General features: G+C 41.1%; 1 protein-coding gene across 3 annotated transcripts; it reads right to left on the reverse strand.

The window, feature by feature from the left end:
• Window positions 1-463: 463 nt before the first annotated feature.
• On the reverse strand, window positions 464-20470 carry klhl2 (kelch-like family member 2). Of its 3 annotated transcripts, XR_007038354.1 has the most exons (17): window positions 20017-20470; window positions 12438-12557; window positions 12241-12347; window positions 11977-12098; window positions 11157-11319; window positions 10857-10966; window positions 10657-10773; window positions 7611-7760; window positions 7392-7509; window positions 6181-6378; window positions 5975-6076; window positions 5683-5811; window positions 3582-3722; window positions 3359-3502; window positions 2613-2684; window positions 2418-2519; window positions 464-1886 (listed from the first exon to the last, which is right to left on the reverse strand). XR_007038354.1 is itself a non-coding variant. In XM_047366060.1 (16 exons), the coding sequence occupies exons 1-15, from the start codon at window positions 20082-20084 to the stop codon at window positions 2629-2631; spliced, it is 1845 nt and encodes a 614-aa protein (XP_047222016.1). In that variant the 5' UTR covers window positions 20085-20470; the 3' UTR covers window positions 464-1886; window positions 2613-2628. The 3 variants fall into 3 exon arrangements, 2 of the variants coding, with proteins under 2 accessions (XP_047222016.1, XP_047222017.1); XM_047366060.1 differs by lacking the exon at window positions 2418-2519; XM_047366061.1 differs by lacking the exons at window positions 2418-2519; window positions 2613-2684 and having other exon boundaries at window positions 20017-20468.
• Between the last annotated feature and the right edge of the window lie 2456 nt (window positions 20471-22926).

Consider the following 22926-nt stretch of genomic DNA (forward strand, 5'->3'; position numbering starts at 1 on the left):
GATGGGTTGCTGCGCCAGATGACCTGGCCTCCACAGTCACCGGACCTGAACCCAATCGAGATGGTTTGGGGTGAGCTGGACCGCAGAGTGAAGGTCAAAGGGACAAGTGCTAAGCATCTCTGGGAACTCCTTCAAGACTGTTGGAAAACCATTTCAGGTGACTACCTCTTGAAGCTCATCAACAGAATACCAAGAGTGTGCGGAGCAGTAATCAAAGCAAAAGGTGGCTCCTTTGAAGAACCTAGAATATAAGACATATTTTCAGTTGTTTCACACTTTTTTGTTCAGTATATAATTGCACATGTGTTAATTCATAGTTTTGATGCCTTCAGTGTGAAGCTACAATATTCATAGTCATGAAAATAAAGAAAACTCTTTAAATGAGAAGGTGTGTCCAAACGTTTGGTCTGTACTGTATAAAACAAAAAAATAGGAAAAATAATTAAAAGAATCACACAAAATATTTAATTTAAATGTTTTACTGATTTTGCAAAGTTTTAAAAACAGATGATATAATTTCACAGCTTTAAATACAAGAAGCATATTTATTAATGATAATATAAAACATGTAATAAAACATTTTCAGAGTTATAAGCCTACATGACATTCATCAATGCACTGACGAGAAACAGCGATATCAATTTTACTTTTCAGTGGGACTGAATATAGCAGAAAGAGACTGAAGAAAGTGGAACTCAAGAGGTTTGGTCGCTTTCCAGAAAGAGAGAAGAGATTTGAAACACAGAGCGATAAAAAGACTGAAAAGAGGAGACATTAAAATTGGCACATTCATATTACGTCAGGGTGTACAGTAGTTATAAACAGGTTGTTACACCAAAAGAAGGGAGGAAACTGGCTAACAGGTTAGAGACACAGTCCATGCATTGAGTTCAGGTTGCTGCTGCTTTAATTAGTGTTTACAACCACAGCAAATATGGCTGCCAGTTAACAAGATAACACATATATATCCAACCGTTTAACTAACAGCTTCTCTCTCTGTCCCTGTGTTTGGCAACATGACTGATGAACTCTCCCCGCCAAAATTAAAGTCTCTTATCTCCACAAAAAAAACATACATAATCAAGTGCTTTTTAACATTCTGTTATTCTGAATCACCACAAGCTAATACAACTTTCTGAAGATTTGTTTCTTTATCTCAGAATAGCGGCTGAGTCCAGCTCTGTTCTATTTTGGTACCAAGGCTAAAACAATTGAGGGTGGACTCTGACATTCAGGCACTCATCAGGCCTCGCTGCAACACTGTAATGGGTAAGAAGTCAGACAGAGTGTGTTCATGCGGCGTCGAACAAGGCCTTACCACACACAGACTCTCTGATGCCAATAAAAACATGCTTACATGTGCAAGCAATGGAGCACCTTAATATGCAAGCACACCAGCTCACTCATCAGATAATAAAACAAAATAATAAACAGACTTTGGACCAAAACGGTCCTTTTCTCCTCTGCTGTCCCATCGATCAGACAAGTGGTCTCTCTCATATCTGGTTCGTGTTAAAATTAACTAATGTTAAACTAACTTTGCAGTTATAGCAGCTTCATATCAGTAGCATTTCAATGGCACTGCAGCGATCCAGTGGTGCTTCAAACCGGGCCATCCCGTTGCTGCTGCAGTCCTGCCGCGAGCGAAATAAAACACAGGTTTGACGCTCTCGTCTGTCGCAGCGCATCCCCCCCATTTAAGGTAAGGGCAAGAACCTTCATCATCCTCAGCTTTAACATCTTCGTCTGTGCATGTGCTAATGCTGCCCAACTGTGCATCGGCATTGAAGACAGATCCAAGATCAGTATTCAGCAGAACACTTTCCGCTTTTAATCAGTGGCAGGAATCAAGAGCAGTCATAAGGGCTTGTCAATCACCGTCACACCTGCAATGGGGAGAAACAAAGGTGCATTGTTGCTGTCATACATCCACACAGAGCGTGTAAAAATAAATGCACAAATTCCTGTAGATGTTTAAGCAAAGGACAGAAAACTTTTCATGATTTGGAGACATTTAAAAACAAGTTGTAACACCGCTGAAATATTTAGGATTTTACAATAGCAATCAGATAGGCAACAAAATTAGGGCAGATTGTCTGTCTTGCCCCTTTCACCACTTGCAGGAAGAAAGCCAGTGTTGAAATAAACCTGTATACATTTCTGTATGCAGTTTGAAAACACAGCAAACATGTGAAAGAATGTGTTCTGCTTGGCTGAGTCCAACATGATCTTTTTGGCCTACATGCAAAACACCATGTTTGGCAGAACACAAACACTGCACTTCCTCCTGAATACACCAGCCCCACTGTGCAACATGGTAGTGGCAGGATCATGCTATGGGGTTTTTCTATGGGAAGCTGGTGAGAGTATATTAAAAGACTAATGGAAAGAAATACCAGGAAATACTGAAAGAAAACCTGCTAGATGTCGAAAAAGACTTGATACTGGAACCGAGGATCGGCTTCCAGCAGGTCGACACTACAGAGAGCTGAAGAGATCCACAGCTTAGGTGGGAAAATCTGTTGACAGGAAAACCAATAGTTGTGCACTCGACCAATCTGTCTTCTGTGGAAAAGTGGCAAGAAATAAGGCAAAAGAGGTCTTCTACAAACCATGCTGAGGACACAGCTAACATGTGGAAGAAGTACCTCCGGTCAGATGGGAGCAAAATGTAACTTCTTGACCTACACAAAAAACTGAATGTGGGACACTGTACATCAAATTTAGTCAACTAAAATATGAAGTCATGGAGGAATTTGTAAAAGCCTCATACATCTTAAAAAAGATTTTCTTTTCACCTAATTGAAATATTTATACCAGGATGAGACTGAAATGAAGTTATATTTTAATATACACAGATGTACTTTTGTTATATGATATTAAAAAAAATAATAAACAGATGAACTGTATTAAGTCTCATTGGCCATTTTCCAACTTGTCCTGTTTCTACGTCTCATTTTCATCGATTCAAATGGAAATTAACACTAGTACACCATCCCCCGGTGACACATGATGGTGGCAGCATTATGTCAGCGCTATGCATCTACTCTGACTGAGCCTCAGTTAATCTGCAAAGATGAATTGTAAAAAAAAAAAACATCAGTGTCTGTGCAAAGCTGTTAGAGACAAACCCTGTAAAGGACTTACAGCTTTAATTGCAGCAAAATGTGGTTTTGCAAGGTACTGACCCAGTAATTTTTTATTTGTAAAGAAGCGGAGTCCCACATAACACATATGCCCTACTTTTTGTTGGTCTATCAATAAAATCCCAGTTTAAAGGTGAAGTTTGTGGTTATAAAGTGACCGAATGTGAATACCTTTAGAAAGTACTTTGCTGGAGCCTAACGTGTTAACTGACCTGCATAACTGCGGCCTGTACTCATGCAGGTTGGCAGTAGCGTCCACTTATCAGTGGTTGGATTGTAGAACTCCACCGAGGCCAGATTGCAGCTCCCGTCATCTCCTCCGACCACATACAGCAGGTTGTTTACAGCACACACACCTGAAAGCACAGAGATAAACATCCACCAGTGTAAAATCCAACATCAGATGGTGTCTCACAGGGTTTACTTCTCACTTACCTGCGTTGCGTCGACACATGTTCATGTCAGCTACCTGCCGCCAGCTGTTGGTGGTTGGATCATAAACTTCACAGCTCTTTCTCACCAACGGACCGTCATGCCCGCCCACAGCGTACAGTAAACCTTTTAACACACCCACACCTGAGAGGAATATTGTACAGGATCAGATACAGAATCTCGGATCTATCGCGTTAAAGGAACGCAGGTCTTAAATGTCCAATTAGCGATTAGAATGATTAGCAGTGTTAGTATTAGCAACATACCTCAAAGGAAAAAAAATAATTTTTCTAGAAGCTTCTTAAAAGTTTAAACATGAGTCTTGAGTCTTTTCCCCTCAGTAACAATTTCGGCATCGAAGAGTGTTGTTGCTAGTGCAAACTAGCCGCTTACCTATAGCGCGTTCACTGATTGAAGAAAAAAGATCAGATTTTTAAACGGCTGATCATGGCCAGACCGGTCAAACTAAAAAAAATAATCTGATTCCGGTTAACAGTCGATTTTACTGTGAATCCCTGGTTAAAAGTGAGCTCTTGGCTCAAAGTATGGTGGAAGATTGGACAGTTTAGACCCAACAATGAAGATTAGAATAATTTTTTGAATCTTTTTGTTTTGCCATGTAGGAGGTGAAACATTTATACATATTGTTAGGGTTTTTATTGTTTATCACTCATCTAAGTGCTTTTCCCTCCTTACATGTTACAGGAAGGGAGAGATGGTCACAAGAATGAGTTATGCTTTTATTATTTTATTAGCAGCATCTGGGGGCTATTCACCAGGTCCCCACTTCCCACTTCCTCTGTTTGTTTATAATCAAGACAAATGAACCCTAACCTTTCTGACCCCACACACACACACACACACACACACACACCCACCCTGAATGATGTTTGAACTGTGTGTGACCAAGCATGTATAAATAAAGAGGGAGGAGTGTTAATACTTCGTAGTCTGTAGTGCACAGCTACCCTTGCCGCAAGTAAAACTGACTCTGTGTCGTTCCTTACCTCTGAGTTGATTAAATAATACCTATCACATATCATCACTGCCAATCAAAAACCTCATACCAACATTTTGGTGTTCTTGTGAAAATCAACAGTACTGGTCGCCCTTCACATCCGTCTGGTGTTTCACTGATACATTCCTCCAAGTGAAAAGTATCAAAAACAGCATGTAGCTACGACCAAACAGTATGAATTTAAACTACCGGACAAAAGTTTTAGACACACTTTCCCGTGGTTTTTCCTATGTTTATGACTATTTATATTGTACATAGATTCTCACTGAAGGCATTAAAACAGTGAATGAACACATATGGAATTATGTAGCAAACACAAAATAGTCAAAGAACTTTAAATATGTTTCATTCCTTAAAGTAGCCGCCTTTTGCTGTGCTGACTGAAATATTAATCTTTGGCTGTTTCACAATGAGCCACTGGGAAGTTCTTTCAAGAAACTTTGGAAAACCATTTCAGGTAAGCACCTCATGAAGCTCATGGAGAGAATACCAAGAGATCAAAGCATTAATCAAAGCAAAGGGTGGCTATTTTGAAGAATCTAAAATATAAAAATGTTTAGTTATTTCACACTTTTTGTTTACTATATAGTTCCATGTGTGTTCATTCAAAGTTTTCTTGCCTTTGGTGAGAATCTACAATGTAAATAGTGATTAAAATAAAGAGACCCATTAAGGGTAAAAGTGTATCTACAACATTTGAGTGGAAGTGTAATTTTAAAAGCAAGACGCATTTTTCATTTCCTGAAAATTTGCATTTTTGGAGAAACAAGGTTTTTCTGCCTGACAGCAGTGGTGCATTTCATGCTCTAGGCGCATCTCTTTGTTTACATTTTTGGGGTATGCAACAACTGCAAAAGTTTGATGAAAAAAACTGAATTAAAATTGTGTAAAATTGTAAGTAAGACATCTAAGGATTGTGTTTCCCTTATAATAACTTTGTAAAAATAAACTTGATCTCTTCTGCTGATCTAAAGCGTTTGGTCTATGGAAGTTAAAACACATGATAAATTATGAGCTTTGCTGTAGAGGAAGCATTCGTTGTTTTTCTCTGTCCCGTATCTCATATTTGGTGATACAAACACACACCTGCTCCACTGCGTCTTGTGCCCATCTCTGCTATATAGCTCCATGTGTTGCTTTTAGGATTGTAAGCTTCCACTGTACTCAGGCACTGCCTGGTGGCGCCATCATAACCTCCCACCGCATACAGGATCCCTGAAAACACATAAAAGTACTTCAAATTTAACAGGAACAACGTATTTCATTTAAAGTGCTTTCCCCGTAAAATAACATATTAAACACTTTTTTTATAGGTATTTTATGTCCTTTTCACCTTCTATTTTGTTAACCTTCCAAATAAACCGAGAATTGTAATCACCATTGACAACACCGACTCCTACGCTGCTGCGTCGGGTGCTCATGGGCAACACATGGAACCACTCGTCTGTCTTGGTGTTGTACGCCTCTACTGTGGAAAGACCTGTAATCACAGAGCATGAACCAGAAAGGATGAGAACCGTCCGTGAACATTCGCTTCAGAGACATTTATCATCAACTTTTAACCACGGAACAATGAAGCCGGACCTGTGCTGCCATCAAAGCCTCCTACGGCATACAGGAGTCCATTGAGAACAGCGGCGCCGAGCGTTGATCTCCGGTCCTGCATGCTGCTCACGCTCGTCCAGCGATCCATGACCGGTTCGAAACAGTCAACCGTCCGCACACGCAAAGAGCCGTTGAAACCACCAACAGCGTAAACACACCCACCCATGTACACCACACCTGAGAAACAGAATGTGACCCGATATGTACAAATGGATTGAACACTAATAATCTGTTTACTTTTGTTTGTTTGGGAATTTCAAGCCATCTTTGAAAAAGGTTTAGGCTGGTCTGTAGATCGTCTAGTGACACAACCTTCTACCATCTTCAGTGTATACAGCCCATTAATACTGTGCCATGAAAATATATTCACACCCCTTGAAAGTTTTTCACATTTGGCCTATTGAAATCAGCATACCAGGAGGCCCATGGCAACTTTGGAGGAGCTCCAGAGGTCCTCAGCTCAAGTGGGAGAAACTATTGACAGGATAATTATTAGACATGCACTCCATAAATCTGACATTTATGAAGGAGTAGTAAGAACAAGCATATTCAGCAACTTATAAGACGTCTTATTTACATTTTGCCAAATCTGTGTAGGGAAAACGTCAAACTTGTGGAATAGGAGAGACCAATATTGAACGAGTTGTGTAGGTGCAAAACTTTAAGTGTGGCTGAAAACTCACACTGCACATCAGCCTGAACACACCTTCCTCAGAGTGAAATGTGGCGGTGGCCGCCTCATGCTGTGGGGATGCTTTTTCTTTGGCAGGGAGAGGGAATCTGATCAGAGTTGATAGGTAGATGGATGGAGCTAAAATGGCCTAGTCAAAGTCTAGACATAAATCCAATTGAGAATCAGTGACAATATCTAAAAATGGATGTTCACAGATGCTCTCCGTCCAGCCTGACTCAGTTGGAGCATATTAACAAGTAAGACCGTGCAAAAATGAGAGGGTCTAGATGTACAAATCCAAAAGACTTGCAGCTGTATTGGCAGAAAACACTGATCCCACAAAGTAAGACTCAGAAGGTCTGAATTTAAATTCACGTCCAACAGATTTCTATTTGTTACAAAAATTGAATACCAATTTTTCTTCCACTTCATCCCAATTAAGCACTACTTTGAGTTGGGTTGTGAATACGATTACAAGGCTATGTATAAAGCAGTTTTTGCAGCTTAAGGTTCCTACCTGCTCTGCATCTTCTCGTAGGAAGTTCAGCCACTTGGTACCATCGCTGCTCCTCAAAGTCGAAACACTCAACGCTACGGATAGCCTTAGGCGCCTGACCTCCAACCACCACCATCACCTAAACGCAAGAGAAACACTGCAATTAAAAGAACGTCTGAAGAACACTTAACACATGTCAACGCCTCTGAAGTGAAGACTCAACAGTGGCCTTATCTTTACCTTAGGGAAGGAGACCGGAGTTCTCATTCGGGTACGAGCGGTCTTCATCAAGGCTCGCTGGTCAGCTGGCAACAGGTGGTACTTCATAGCTTCGATCAGGTAGTCTTTACATGCACTGCTGTTCTTTATCAGGTACTCCTCCTCTACACGCTGACAACAAAAGATGAACCAATCAGAAAGCAGAATTAACAAACTACTAGCTTCTGGTAACCACAAGGATATGCTTAAAAAATGAAGAAAACGTACAGTTCTGCGACAACAAATTGGCTTTTTACACAGAAACAAATCCTTAAATTATATTTGTATTTTGAACATGACATCACACGAACATGACTTTGGCTTACCAGAGACAAAAACTTTAAAATGAAGTACAACATAAAATGTCTAAAAATGTGCTGATATTTATCCACTACTGTTTGATTAATACTAATTGATACGATTGTGGCACTTTTTTCCACCTCTAGAACTGGTTTTTAAAAAGATTCAACAGAATTTACAGCAGAGGTGATGCGTTTTACAAACTGAGGGCCACTGCTCTACATGAGTTTATGGTCCTCCCACCGAATAACCAGAAAAATATTGACTGTTCAGAGACAGAGACTTGAGATAGACTTCACGGGGGACTGAAAGTGAGGACTGACATTTTTAAAACTTATGTTAAGATGTACCGCCAGCCACTGCAAAGAAATAGACGGGTGTAATGTGTTCCGACTGGAGACAGGCAGGGTCCTTCTGATATAAACAGGAGAAAGAAGTTAGTACTACTGTCTAGATTAGATGAGATTAAAGCATGAATAATCATCTTGCACTCGGTCAGAAACAAACATACAGAACAATTGAGTTGTGACCATCTGTCCGTCAGAACTCAACTGCTGAATCAGCTGGGATGTCTGAATGGAGAGTAATTTTTGCTCTGCTTGTTGGTATCAAAGTGTTTCAATTGCTTTTACCCACAATACTCCAATTTGTAGAGTAATTTCGAAAAAGGTTTCTGTTGGACTTCATGTCTCGTCAGCTTTTACATTCATACTTTTTATCCTTTCAGTAGAATCCCTTCCCATAATTATTCAATTGTTGAACATCTACCTATCAAATGCTGATGCATAATTTAGACTTCTGTATGACTTTCCAAGTTAAGAGCCAATGTTAAATTCACTGATCTGGTATAAAAAGACTTGGGCTTGAAAAAATCACTTTAAACACAGGTAAGAGTGTCTTAAGGTGAATACTGTCAAAAAAGAAGGTTTTCACTGCACAACAAGCCTAGATACTTGACTAATTGCTGAAATATTAGATACCAGCAAAAACTGTTTGCACTTTTTGTTGTTTTGTTTTACTACAAACAAATCTGTACTTTACTCAGGTCCTGCCCATCTTTAAAGTATTTATGTTTATGTTTGCTTGCTTCCTGGTAGCAAGTTTATACTACGAACAATGAGGCGGAATTCACAGTCTTCTGCTGCAGCGTGACCTGGTGCATTACTTTTTGTCACCATCTAAGTTTATTTTATTTTATTTTTGTCATAAATAATCAACTGATGATCCAGGAATTAAATTTTAATGTTCTGTGGTGAGACAGTAAGTGATGGCACAGTTTTCAATTTCAAGCATCCCCCCCATCCTGAGGTAAGTGAAGCTTTCAGACACTGCTGCATGAGATTAAGTGACATCATTTAGTCACTGCTGTGACAGTTGATTTGCAGGTCACTGATTCTGCAGCACTGGTGCATGTTATCAGTATAAATGAGGTGAGAGCTATGATTTCAAGGGGCGGAGATTTTCAACTAGTGCCAAAACATCTGTGGCAGGCTGGCTTGCTTATGTGGTGATTAAATTATGTATGCTACAGTTTCAAATCCACAGGAAGGCAGTGTGGGAGCAGTATTTTTCTTTAGCATCATGTCTTTCAACACCTTTGAAGTTTAAAGTGTAAAGCTGATATGCAATAGGGTGACAGGGGTATAACTTAAAAAGAATATCCAGAGCTGTGTGGTCAGGGCAAACATGTCAGTGTACCTACATAATCTCTATTTAATACTTTCATACTTTTCCAGGTTTCTGTTTATACTTTTTTTCCATGACATTAGAGTATGATGTACTTTCTGAAAATGCTTGTGTAGTACTCTGGTTTCATTGTCTATGTGTTCCATAAATCAAGAAATAGCACGAGGCTTAAGTCAACTTCTGATTTGGAGTTAGTTAAAGTGCCATTTTTCTGCTTTGTTGCAGTCTGGAAACACTTAGATCAGCTCCATTTAAAAATATCTATCATTTAACTGATCAAATCAAGATAAAACTTCCTTAAATCTGTTTTAATAAATAAAAAAATAGCATTGTTGTTCTTTCGTTTGTTATCTAAATTAGATCTCGTTTAAGGAGCACAAATCTTGTTCTCCAGTGGCCAAAAAAGCTTTGAAATGGCCATTATTTGATTTTTTTTATGAGTTTGCATACATCTCTCATAAAGTAAAATAACTGAAGGCTTAATGTTAAACTTAATTTGACATGTGGAAATCAAAGGGAAAAAATATTTTGTTTGAACATAAAAAGAAAAAACCACAAAGAAAAGAATAATGACTAAGCTTCAGAGAGAGAATTTTATCGCTCTTAAAAGTTTTTAAAAGTTTTTCTGTCATACCGCTCCTCTGTCGAAATGTGGCCCCACATTGCTGGCCAGCTGGCTGAAAGCAGGTTACTACACTTCTTCCAGTCATGATGTGGAAACTAATGGAGCACCACCAATCATTCACATTAAGGTAAAACTGTTGTAGATCTACAGTTGGCAATCTATGAGCAGCATGTCTGTTTAGCAGCCGATTTCAGGCTCTTCCCTAGCTGATAGCTTCACTAATTAACCAGCTAACCAGCAGAACGGAGAAAAGGTTTAATATTCAGTGCTGTATGAAAGTTTCCGTTAAAAACTACCGATTTAGTGAGTGTTTTTTTTCTTTGGTGTTTTAGTAATGTAGATACTTTATTTGAGGTATAAAAATTTTTTAAAACTGGTTTAGGACTGACAGAAACATGCAGGCCCTGCCAAACATACCTGCACCAGGTATTCTCTGGAGAGCAGCGGCAGGCGAACGTGTTCCATTAGGTGGGCCAAGTGTTCCTGGCGGACGTCTTTGTCATGGTTGACCCAAGCGATAACTGCTTCAAATACCTATGCAGAAACACAGGCATGTATGAGGCTGCGTTATGCGTCTTTCATGTTAGATCTGTGCTCCAGAGAGTGGGAGTGCGCACCTTCTCCTCTGAGGGGATGGTGAGCTTGTCGCTGGCAATCAGGCTGGACACCTGCTCCATTCCCAAGTTCAGAAACTCCTCACTCCCAACGACCTCAGTGAAATGTTGCTCTGTCAGCACACAGATAATGAGTAACTACCATATTGCGGACACAAACCGAAGCTTTCCAGAATGGATTGTCTATTAATTACACCTGTCCTCATTCTGTCTCCTCCTCCCCTGTCCCAGATTGTCCCGACCACATGCAAACTCGATTTAATTAAGCAGTAAGAAGTGTCGCCAGAGTCTGAGGACACAAACCTGCATAGCTGTTAGCCAGTGAGAGAAGCTGGGAGCAAGCATGTAGGTCGGCGAAGGCTCTTATCCCCAGACAATTGGACGGATGGAGCTGGGAGCTGAGGAACTCGCAGCAGGCCTTTTTCACCTCGTTGAGCTGAAGCAGTCCTGCTGCAGGCAGCAGAGCCTAAGGAGCACAAACATAATGGGTAATCTGGCCATAAGTAAGAGTGGCAAAAAGAAAACCATGGCTGCAATCATGACAGTTAATGGCTTTCTTTCAGTTTGTCAAAAGCCATGTAGGTGACAAAGCAAATATGTGGAAGAAGATGCTCTGGATGAGACCAATATTTCATACAAAACACTATGCGTGGTGAAAAACTAATGCTGCACATCTCCCTGATCACACCATCCTCACTGTGAAACATGGCGGGGGCAGCATCATTCTGTGGGGATGCTTTTCAGCCAGGACAAGGAAGCTGGTCAGAGTTGATGGGAAGATGGATGGAGCTAAAAACAGCACCACAGGGTTGTCAGAGGCTGCAGAAGACTAGAGACTGGGGTGGAGGTTCACCTTCCAGCAGGACAACAACCCTCAACATGCAACCAAAGCTACACTGGTTAGTTCAGATCAAAGAGTATTCATGTGTCAGAAATCTTAGCCAAAGTCCAGATATAAATCCAACTAAGAATACAAATGCATACCACACTTCTATGATGTTGTTTTTACTTGTAAAAAATGCTGAAAACCCATCATTTTCCTTCCACTTCCCTTTAATGCACTTTTGCAAATGACTGTAAATCTCTGACCACAGTGTTGAAGCAGGTCCGTGGGTTTGGTTACCTGAACGTTATCCTCTGTGACCTGTATCTCTGCTGTGTAGATGTAGTCCACCAGGAGGCCCAGGGTCCAGCCGCCCATCTCCTTTATTCTCACTCGTTTCGCTCTGCTCTCCGTCATCTCTCCTGTTTGGGTCATTTAAAAATGTGAGGATTCAATTAGCACAGGAGCAACAAATATCCGGGGTGCCGATCAGCTAATAAAAAAAATGGATGGGCACAGGTCCTTCTCTGATGAAATGCAGCACAGATGGAGGATGGTCCGTACCTGTAAACATAGCGTGGAAATAAGGGCTCCCAGCAGCCAGAACCACCCTGTGAGCAGCGATCTCTACATCCTCTGCAACTATAGTCACATCGCACAACAGGCTCTGGCTGCACAAAGGAGATGAAGCAGGAAACAAGTTACAGGTTACATCAACAACAGGAGAGAAAACAAACAATCCAGCAGAGAGTCCAAATCACCTGCGCAGCTCGTTCATGACCTTAAACGCCTTCTTCATGTGCCGCGGGTTCAAAGTGACGGGACCCTGCCTCTCCACTCCATCCTCTTTGTCCAGTGAGTGTGGACAAAGCCTAGTACACCTGAGAGGGACCACACAGACACATTAATACAGACACATTAAAGCAGGCGTGGTAATAACTCAAAATGGATGAAAATGTCGCTTCAATTCTTTGTACTCTAAGGTTTTAATTATAATTCCCTATCAACTTATCACACCCAGTTTCTGTTCTTGAACGTTCAGTGGACATTGTGGGGTGATAAAGTCCTTATTATCAGTGACCCAGTCAAAGCCGTACCACTAATTCTCTAATTATCAAAATGTTCCCTATAAAGCTCACCTTGAGACCTGGAACATTACACTTGTAATAAGCGTGGTCAGCTAAAGTAACTGAAATTATTCGTTGAAAACTTGAACATAACTCTTTATAAAGCCTTTCTCCAGATTTCCAACAAACATTTTTAACTGCAAATGTTTCTCTAAATAATGTTTTACTTTGAATGCTACAAATATCTTACCTCTTTAATACAAAATCAAACATGTCCTACATTAAGTTACACTAAGAAGCTTACATACATTTCCTGTGGGCCTGAATGTCAGAAATCTAGGGCTTTTAATGATTTATTTAACCCATTTTTCATTAATTTTAAGAACTCTGTGCACACGTTTAGGTTTATTATAGATTTTCTCTATTCCACACAGATCAACCCCCGCCCCCACTAATAACTGGTTAAATATCCCTTGGCAAGGTGCACATCAACCAAAATCGTTTTAGTAGCTATCAACAACCTCCTGTCAAAATTCTGGTAGGATACCAAGAAAATAGGCCTCTGCAACAAGCTCAGAACCTTTAACTTCCAACTGAAATTTGCAGCTTATCACATGGACAAGCCTAAATGAGCTGTGGGGAAAAAGAAAGAGATATATTTAGTTACAATGACAAGTTGTACTTTCAGGGTAGTCGAGGTGAGGCTGATTGTCAAGCATGGAGGTGGCAGAATCATTCTGAGGTGCTGTGTTCCTAACAGCAGAGGAATTTCCTCAAAGTTGTTCAGCGTTATCTCAAAATCAGCACAGAGATGGTTGGAAATTGGTCACATTGGGCGTTCCATTGAGATTTATCCAAAACACACATCAAACTGGTTTTGAATAAAGGAAGCAAACATGAAGCTGAATGGTCTTCTCAAAGCCTAACCCTCAACCCTTTTAAATATGCAGACTACTCCTACAGGGGTTGGACAATGAAACTGAAGCACCTGTCATTTTAGTGTGGGAGGTTTCATGGTTAAATTGGACCAGCCTGGTAGCCAGTCTTCATTGATTGCACATTGCACCAGTAAGAGCAGAGTGTAAAGGTTCAATTAGCAGGGTAAGAGCACAGTTTTGCTCAAAATATTGAAATGCACACAAGATTATGGGTGACATACCAGAGTTCAAAAGAGGACAAATTGTTGGTGCACATCTTGCTGGCGCATCTGTGACCAAGACAGCAAGTCTTTGTGATGTATCAAGAGCCACGGTATCCAGGGTAATGTCAGCATACCACCAAGAAGGACGAACCACATCCAACAGGTGGACACAAGAGGAAGCTGTCTGAAAGGGATGTTCGGGTGCTAACCCGGATTGTATCCAAAAAACAGAAAACCACGGCTGCCCAAATCACGGCAGAATTAAATGTGCACCTCAACTCTCCTGTTTCCACCAGAACTGTCCGTCGGGAGCTCCACAGGGTCAATATACACAGCCGGGCTGCTATAGCCAAACCTTTGGTCACTCATGCCAATGCCAAACGTCGGTTTCAATGGTGCAAGGAGCGCAAATCTTGGGCTGTGGACAATGTGAAACATGTATTGTTCTCTGATGAGTCCACCTTTACTGTTTTCCCCACATCCGGGAGAGTTACGGTGTGGAGGAGCCCCAAAGAAGCGTACCACCCAGACTGTTGCATGCCCAGAGTGAAGCATGGGGGTGGATCGGTGATGGTTTGGGCTGCCATATCATGGCATTCCCTTGGCCCAATACTTGTGCTAGATGGGCGTGTCACTGCCAAGGACTACCGAACCATTCTTGAGGACCATGTGCATCCAATGGTTCAAACATTGTATCCTGAAGGCGGTGCCGTGTATCAGGATGACTATGCACCAAAACACACAGCAAGACTGGTGAAAGATTGGTTTGATGAACATGAAAGTGAAGTTGAACATCTCCCATGGCCTGCACAGTCACCAGATCTAAATATTATTGAGCCACTTTGGGGTGTTTTGGAGGAGCAAGTCAGGAAATGTTTTCCTCCACCAGCATCACATAGTGACCTGGCCACTATCCTGCAAGAAGAATGGCTTAAAATCCCTCTGACCACTGTGCAGGACTTGTATATGTCATTCCCAAGACGAATTGATGCTGTATTGGCTGCAAAAGGAGGCCCTACACCATACTAATAAATTATTGTGGTCTAAAACCAGGTGTTTCAGTTTCATTGTCCAACCCCTGTACATGCAGAGTCTGTGTCTCTAAATAAGAGAGTGGTCAGATATACAGCCAGACTTCTGCCTGAAGCTAGTTGATGGCTACAATAACGTGCCAATGTGCAACTTTCTAGTGAGACAATTAAATACTAGTGGAGGTGGATGTAAAGTATACAGGTCCTTCTCAAAATATTAGCATATTGTGATAAAGTTCATTATTTTCCATAATGTCATGATGAAAATTTAACATTCATATATTTTAGATTCATTGCACACTAACTGAAATATTTCAGGTCTTTTATTGTCTTAATACGGATGATTTTGGCATACAGCTCATGAAAACCCAAAATTCCTATCTCACAAAATTAGCATATCATTAAAAGGGTCTCTAAACGAGCTATGAACCTAATCATCTGAATCAACGAGTTAACTCTAAACACCTGCAAAAGATTCCTGAGGCCTTTAAAAGTCCCAGCCTGGTTCATCACTCAAAACCCCAATCATGGGTAAGACTGCCGACCTGACTGCTGTCCAGAAGGCCACTATTGACACCCTCAAGCAAGAGGGTAAGACACAGAAAGAAATTTCTGAACAAATAGGCTGTTCCCAGAGTGCTGTATCAAGGCACCTCAGTGGGAAGTCTGTGGGAATGAAAAAGTGTGGCAGAAAATGCTGCACAACGAGAAGAGGTGACCGGACCCTGAGGAAGATTGTGGAGAAGGGCCGATTCCAGACCTTGGGGGACCTGCGGAAGCAGTGGACTGAGTCTGGAGTAGAAACATCCAGAGCCACCGTGCACAGGCGTGTGCAGGAAATGGGCTACAGGTGCCGCATTCCCCAGGTCAAGCCACTTTTGAACCAGAAACAGCGGCAGAAGCGCCTGACCTGGGCTACAGAGAAGCAGCACTGGACTGTTGCTCAGTGGTCCAAAGTACTTTTTTCGGATGAAAGCAAATTCTGCATGTCATTCGGAAATCAAGGTGCCAGAGTCTGGAGGATGACTGGGGAGAAGGAAATGCCAGAAGTCCAGTGTCAAGTACCCACAGTCAGTGATGGTCTGGGGTGCCGTGTCAGCTGCTGGTGTTGGTCCACTGTGTTTTATCAAGGGCAGGGTCAATGCAGCTAGCTATCAGGAAATTTTGGAGCACTTCATGCTTCCATCTGCTGAAAAGCTTTATGGAGATGAAGATTTCATTTTTCAGCACGACCTGGCACCTGCTCACAGTGCCAAAACCACTGGTAAATGGTTTACTGACCATGTTATCACTGTGCTCAATTGGGCTGCCAACTCTCCTGACCTGAACCCCATAGAGAATCTGTGGGATATTGTGAAGAGAACGTTGAGAGACTCAAGACCCAACACTCTGGATGAGCTAAAGGCCGCTATCGAAGCATCCTGGGCCTCCATAAGACCTCAGCAGTGCCACAGGCTGATTGCCTCCATGCCACGCCGCATTGAAGCAGTCATTTCTGCAAAAGGATTCCCGACCAAGTATTGAGTGCATAACTGTACATGATTATTTGAAGGTTGACGTTTTTTGTATTAAAAACACTTTTCTTTTATTGGTCGGATGAAATATGCTAATTTTGTGAGATAGGAATTTTGGGTTTTCATGAGCTGTATGCCAAAATCATCCGTATTAAGACAATAAAAGACCTGAAATATTTCAGTTAGTGTGCAATGAATCTAAAATATATGAATGTTAAATTTTCATCATGACATTATGGAAAATAATGAACTTTATCACAATATGCTAATATTTTGAGAAGGACCTGTACATAGGAGTCAATACGTAAAATCTTGAACCTGTGTGGATTAAAGAAAACCCGCAATACACTTAAACTTGTGCACGCAGTTTTTGTTTTAAGAATCTGTGAAAAAGTACAAGGCAAGATATGGGTGTAGATTCTCAGTTAACCAGGGCTTCAATTAAAGGCAACTGGACTTCTTCTTCTTGTTTCCTGAAACTCCTCGTCTCTGTTGTTGGTTGCAAGTACAGTTCAGTTGTCTTCCATTCAAGCACTTAGGAAACATCAGTGAAGTTGTGTGTTACAAGCTGGGAAAAAATAACAAAATGCATGATAAAAACTCCCAAACTGATACATTTATATGCCTGTGACGAGTCTGTTTATGACTTTTCAACAAAACTTTAGGTTTTGTTGAAAAGACTGAGACTTGAAAAGACTTTTCATATTGGGACTAAACCAAGTCCTTCATTCAAGATCGAAGCCCACAGGCTGTTGTCATTGGTGACGCCATGGTCCATGATGGTTGACTGAAAGAGCAGGTGGTATCAGAGCAGGTTCCTCTGTTTGGAGAAACACCTCCAGCCATCATTCTGCTGCAGCTACAACACTTTGCCTTTCACTACTGCAACATATAGAGGAGTCAACCTTCTGGCACTGATTTTAACTATTCTAGCCTGTCCTGAAACACCATGCAAGTATCGGACTGAGACTTGGTATCAGCAAATAGAATAGAATAGTTTGCACGTTCTCCCCATATATGCGTGGGTTCTCTCCAGGTACTCCGGCTCCCTCCCACAGTCCAAAAACATGACTGCTGGGTTAATAGGTCTCCTTAAATTGTCTTTTGTGTGACTGGTGACCTTTTTAGGGAGTACCCTGCCTCTCGCCCAATGACCGCTGGAGATAGGCATCAGCCCCTAGACAATGGATGGAAGTTATGAGAAACATAGCAGCCCTTGTAATGAAGATTTATAACCTAGATTTAAATTATATTTCTTCAGTCTTTCTGAAGATCTCAGAGATTTTAAAATTGGACTGTCTCCCATCTTTTTCAGTCCACTAAAATTGATCACTACGGCATAAAAAGGTTTTAAACTCAATGGGTGAACCTGTGTTGTTTTGACAGACTAGACATTGGCCCGATATCAAAAGGAAAAGAGGTACAAGTTGATATAGAGCATAGGTGGTTTACTGGTATCAACTGGTACAGTTAAGCCAAACCCTATTCATTCTCCTTGCAGATTTAGGTTTAAAGTAGTCTTTTAATTTTACCAACATGTTTCTTCTGATTGGAAGTATTGTAAACATTTTGGAGCAGCCCGGCCAGAGTCCTGACTGGAGTCTGATAGACAATCTGTGGCAGGAGCTGAAGATTAGGGTGATGGCAAGGAGGCCTGCCAACCTCATCATCAAAGATAAGTCATCAAAGTACCAGTGGAAACATGCAAAAAGCTGCTCAGCAATTTGGATTTGATTTGACATGCCACGTTTTAATGAAATGTCAATAAAAACAGAAAAAGTATTCTTTCATAACTTATACTCCTTTTGTATTGTTTAACTATCTTGTGAGAGATTCCCGCCTCACTTCCTATTAGCAACAAACTTCCTGGTTGAATAAAAATCATTTCAAATTTAAGTCTGCCAGGGGAACCAATCATATTAGGCTTAACGGGACCACGGTTCTAAAAACATCCAACATGAATGTGAACATCTTTGTAGGATGGAGCAGTGAAGAAATCCTCCCCCACATGTTGCTGCCCACTGCCAGTCAGCTGTCAGAACGACAAACATGGCCATTTGAAAGTATTTCCATTCACAAAAATCCCTAATTTATCATTGTGTGAAAACCACACAAAGTGGGTATTTATTTTATGTCTTCGTTTAAGTCTATGTATCAATGTCAAGATAATAAATATATGTTTTAACATTATTTATTGTGAATATGTTTATGGCTTTTGCAGCAGTAGAAACAGAAACATTATTGCTTTTTGATTTTATATGATGGTAAATATTTTTTTTTAAATACTGCGATACCGTGGTATTTAAACTCCGAAGGAATCTCATGCTGGGTGCCCATGCCATAAAAAGTCCAAAGAATCATTCAAAGACACTTTTGAAAGACACAAAACAAAGTTCTGGCAGCCTGGAGACGACATAAAAAGACATCAGAGGTGCTTTAATTGTTATGAACAGAATTAAGCTAGTCACTTGGAATAAAAACGACAAGATTCAATCTGGAGTCATGAAATGTTTAAATGCATCACAATGGACAGATGGATGTATGAACCAATGGATTGTGGATGGATGGACAAACAAAGGGATTGACTGAAGGATTTATGTAACTGTTAGTACATGAAAAATGGAAGTCTGAAAATACAAATAGTTTCTCATCCTCCTCTTTCCTTTGTCATGCTTCTCCAGACCTGGAAAATACCGCAATCAAATTCCATACGGCAAACGTACTGATCAGACTTTTTCTTATCAAAACAGATTTCTGGGTTTCTTTGAAGTCTGATCTGCCGAGTTCATTTAGTCCAAGGACTAAAACACAAAAGAGAAAAAGTGCAACAGTTTCCTTCATTAAGGTGTTGGTTGTAAATCTAATGGAAAATGGAGACATTAAAATCAAATATCCCTTACCTTTATCCGATTTTTATCAAGCTCAAAAAAGCGCATTAAATTATATACTGTTGACTGATGTGTTTGTAGGCTGGAAATAGTAGGATGTCCCGGTTTTGATCCATGTACCGAATCAGGGGGGTGGGTCTGATTGTTCACCATTTAACCTGCAGAACACTGATCAGAGATGATTAAGGAAAAATTGGCCGATTCCGTCGTCTGCCTATTAGATTGGTGCATCTCTTTTCTAAACTTTTCCAGAAAATTAACAGAACTAAGACTAGTGGTTAAAATGTATCTTATACAGCAGAGTTAAAACGTGGCTTCATATCTGGCTCCATAATGTGCTGGAGAGGTAGAATCTGTAGTTAATGCATTTCAGAAATTTCACAACCTCTGGCCTCTTCTTCATAATAAAAGTGCCAACACATAATTTATGCTGCTCCAGGCAAAATCACGTCGCCCCTGTTTTCTATCAAGAAACACACCCACACACACTCTTCCTCTCTGCACAAACAAACAGAAACCCCAGATCAGACCCTGGACCTCCTGCACCGGCAGGCTGCGGGAGGAACTCTCCCCGCTCACATAGCTGCCTCGCCGGCTGCCCAGTGTCTCTGTTAATGCGGCACCATCCGTCAAGCAGCCACTGGGAAATGTCAACACACACACACACACACACACACACACACACACACACACACTTACAGCGGATGACTGTCCATGATTCCGGTGTTTTTCAGAGGCTGAAAACTTGGCCCAGCAGTATGCACCATTCCATATCCAAAGATCGGTCTTTTATGGGTCTGAATCCAGGCGTAAATCAAGGCTCAGCGGGCTGAGAGCAGTCCCATTAAAGACGCCTGGCTCACATAAACACTCAGCCCACTGCGGTGACTCTCTCCACGGACACGTTTCGGTGCAGCTCGGCGGCTGTGGCCAACAGTGGACTGCTTCTTCCGCTTCGGTCAGGAAAGTAGCTCCCCTGACTCCAAGCCAGATGGGGTTTATTTTTGCTGTCCGTGTCCTCCTGAATGTTTCTGGGATCCAGAAGGGGTCGTAGAAGGATACCTGTTATTTTCCAATAGCTGATTAAAACGCACAAACAAGTACAAGACGGCAAAGACGGTCTTTTAAACAGCCAAGGCGTCCGAGAAGAAAGCACTGTCTCCCTCTAGCGGTGGAAGACTGTTCGGAGGAGGCTCCGTGAACCTTCACAGATACGGCAGTCCGTATTCTCATATAATCACACTTCACTCCCAACTCTACTGTTTGAGACATTTGTATGAGCATTTCTGCCAGAATTGTACCATATTAGTCGTGTGTTATTGTATTTGTAGTTACAGCTGCAAGTCTCAAACAAATGTTCACATCGAAGGACAAATATTTTTGTAGATTCTTCTTTACAGGATAACTCAAGCACAGTCAGATTGGATGGAAAGTATATATGAACATTCATTTTCAAGTCTTTCAGAGTCTCATTTGGATTTAGGTCTGGACTTTGACTGGGCTATTTTAACACATGAAAATGCTTTGATCTAAACTCTTCCATTGTTCACTTTTGGTTTCATGTGAGCAGATCCTATTTATCTAAATGTTTTGCTATGCACCATATGTTTCTCGTGGAAAACTTTAGACAAGACTTTCATATTAATGGCTTTCTTCGTGCCATTCTTCCATAAAAGCCCGATTTTTGGAGTGCATTAATAATTTTCTGTTGTCCTCTCAACAATTCTCCCACGTGAGCTGTGGATCTCCAATGCTGTCTTTGCCTAGCTTGTCAGTTTTGGTGGAAGACCATTGTCAGAATAGCTGGATTTTTCTTTAGAGATTAAATTACACACAGGTGGACTCTGCATACAGGTCCTTCTCAAAATATTAGCATATTGTGATAAAGTTCATTATTTTCCATAATGTCATGATGAAAATTTAACATTCATATATTTTAGATTCATTGCACACTAACTGAAATATTTCAGGTCTTTTATTGTCTTAATACAGATGATTTTGGCATACAGCTCATGAAAACCCAAAATTCCTATCTCACAAAATTAGCATATCATTAAAAGGGTCTCTAAACGAGCTATGAACCTAATCATCTGAATCAACGAGTTAACTCTAAACACCTGCAAAAGATTCCTGAGGCCTTTAAAAGTCCCAGCCTGGTTCATCACTCAAAACCCCAATCATGGGTAAGACTGCCGACCTGACTGCTGTCCAGAAGGCCACTATTGACACCCTCAAGCAAGAGGGTAAGACACAGAAAGAAATTTCTGAACGAATAGGCTGTTCCCAGAGTGCTGTATCAAGGCACCTCAGTGGGAAGTCTGTGGGAAGGAAAAAGTGTGGCAGAAAACGCAAACAACGAGAAGAGGTGACCGGACCCTGAGGAAGATTGTGGAGAAGGGCCGATTCCAGACCTTGGGGGACCTGCGGAAGCAGTGGACTGAGTCTGGAGTAGAAACATCCAGAGCCACCGTGCACAGGCGTGTGCAGGAAATGGTCTACAGGTGCCGCATTCCCCAGGTCAAGCCACTTTTGAACTGGGGAGAAGGAAATGCCAAAATGCCAGAAGTCCAGTGTCAAGTACCCACAGTCAGTGATGGTCTGGGGTGCCGTGTCAGCTGCTGGTGTTGGTCCACTGTGTTTTATCAAGGGCAGGGTCAATGCAGCTAGCTATCAGGAGATTTTGGAGCATTTCATGCTTCCATCTGCTGAAAAGCTTTATGGAGATGAAGATTTCATTTTTCAGCACGACCTGGCACCTGCTCACAGTGCCAAAACCACTGGTAAATGGTTTACTGACCATGGTATCACTGTGCTCAATTGGCCTGCCAACTCTCCTGACCTGAACCCCATAGAGAATCTGTGGGATATTGTGAAGAGAACGTTGAGAGACTCAAGACCCAACACTCTGGATGAGCTAAAGGCCGCTATCGAAGCATCCTGGGCCTCCATAAGACCTCAGCAGTGCCACAGGCTGATTGCCTCCATGCCACGCCGCATTGAAGCAGTCATTTCTGCAAAAGGATTCCCGACCAAGTATTGAGTGCATAACTGTACATGATTATTTGAAGGTTGATGTTTTTTGTATTAAAAACACTTTTCTTTTATTGGTCGGATGAAATATGCTAATTTTGTGAGATAGAAATTTTGGGTTTTCATGAGCTGTATGCCACAGTCATCCGTATTAAGACAATAAAAGACCTGAAATATTTCAGTTAGTGTGCAATGAATCTAAAATATATGAATGTTAAATTTTCATCATGACATTATGGAAAATAATGAACTTTATCACAATATGCTAATATTTTGAGAAGGACCTGTATTAATCTGATGACTTCTGCAGGTAATTGTATGCAATGGACTTTATTTTAGGGGTATAAGAATCCCCTGTAGAGCTGTACTCATACTTGGATAAAACTACACACAAGCAGACTAAGTCTAATTAATTATGTGAAGGCAACTGGTTGAACTCGATTTGATTTAGAAGTATCAGAGCTAAGGAAGCTGAGTACAAATGTAAGCTGGACAGAAATGTAGGCCACAATTTGTAAAACATATATATAACTGAATAAAAACCTTATTTGGAGAAACAGCTCAGATACATACTATAAT

Source organism: Girardinichthys multiradiatus, chromosome 5, assembly GCF_021462225.1.
Source record: "Girardinichthys multiradiatus isolate DD_20200921_A chromosome 5, DD_fGirMul_XY1, whole genome shotgun sequence".
Taxonomy (NCBI): domain Eukaryota; kingdom Metazoa; phylum Chordata; class Actinopteri; order Cyprinodontiformes; family Goodeidae; genus Girardinichthys; species Girardinichthys multiradiatus.

Bases quoted from the DNA above. Each gene is read 5' to 3' on its own strand.
- klhl2 (XM_047366060.1), bottom strand. From the start codon at position 20,084: ATGGTGCATACTGCTGGGCCAAGTTTTCAGCCTCTGAAAAACACCGGA. The intron at 10,774-10,856 runs GTGCGCACTCCC...GTTTCTGCATAG, and splicing joins CCATCCCCTCAGAGGAGAAG to GTATTTGAAGCAGTTATCGC. The intron at 2,685-3,358 runs GTCAGTTAACAC...TTTTTTGTGTAG, and splicing joins TACAGGCCGCAGTTATGCAG to GTCAAGAAGTTACATTTTGC.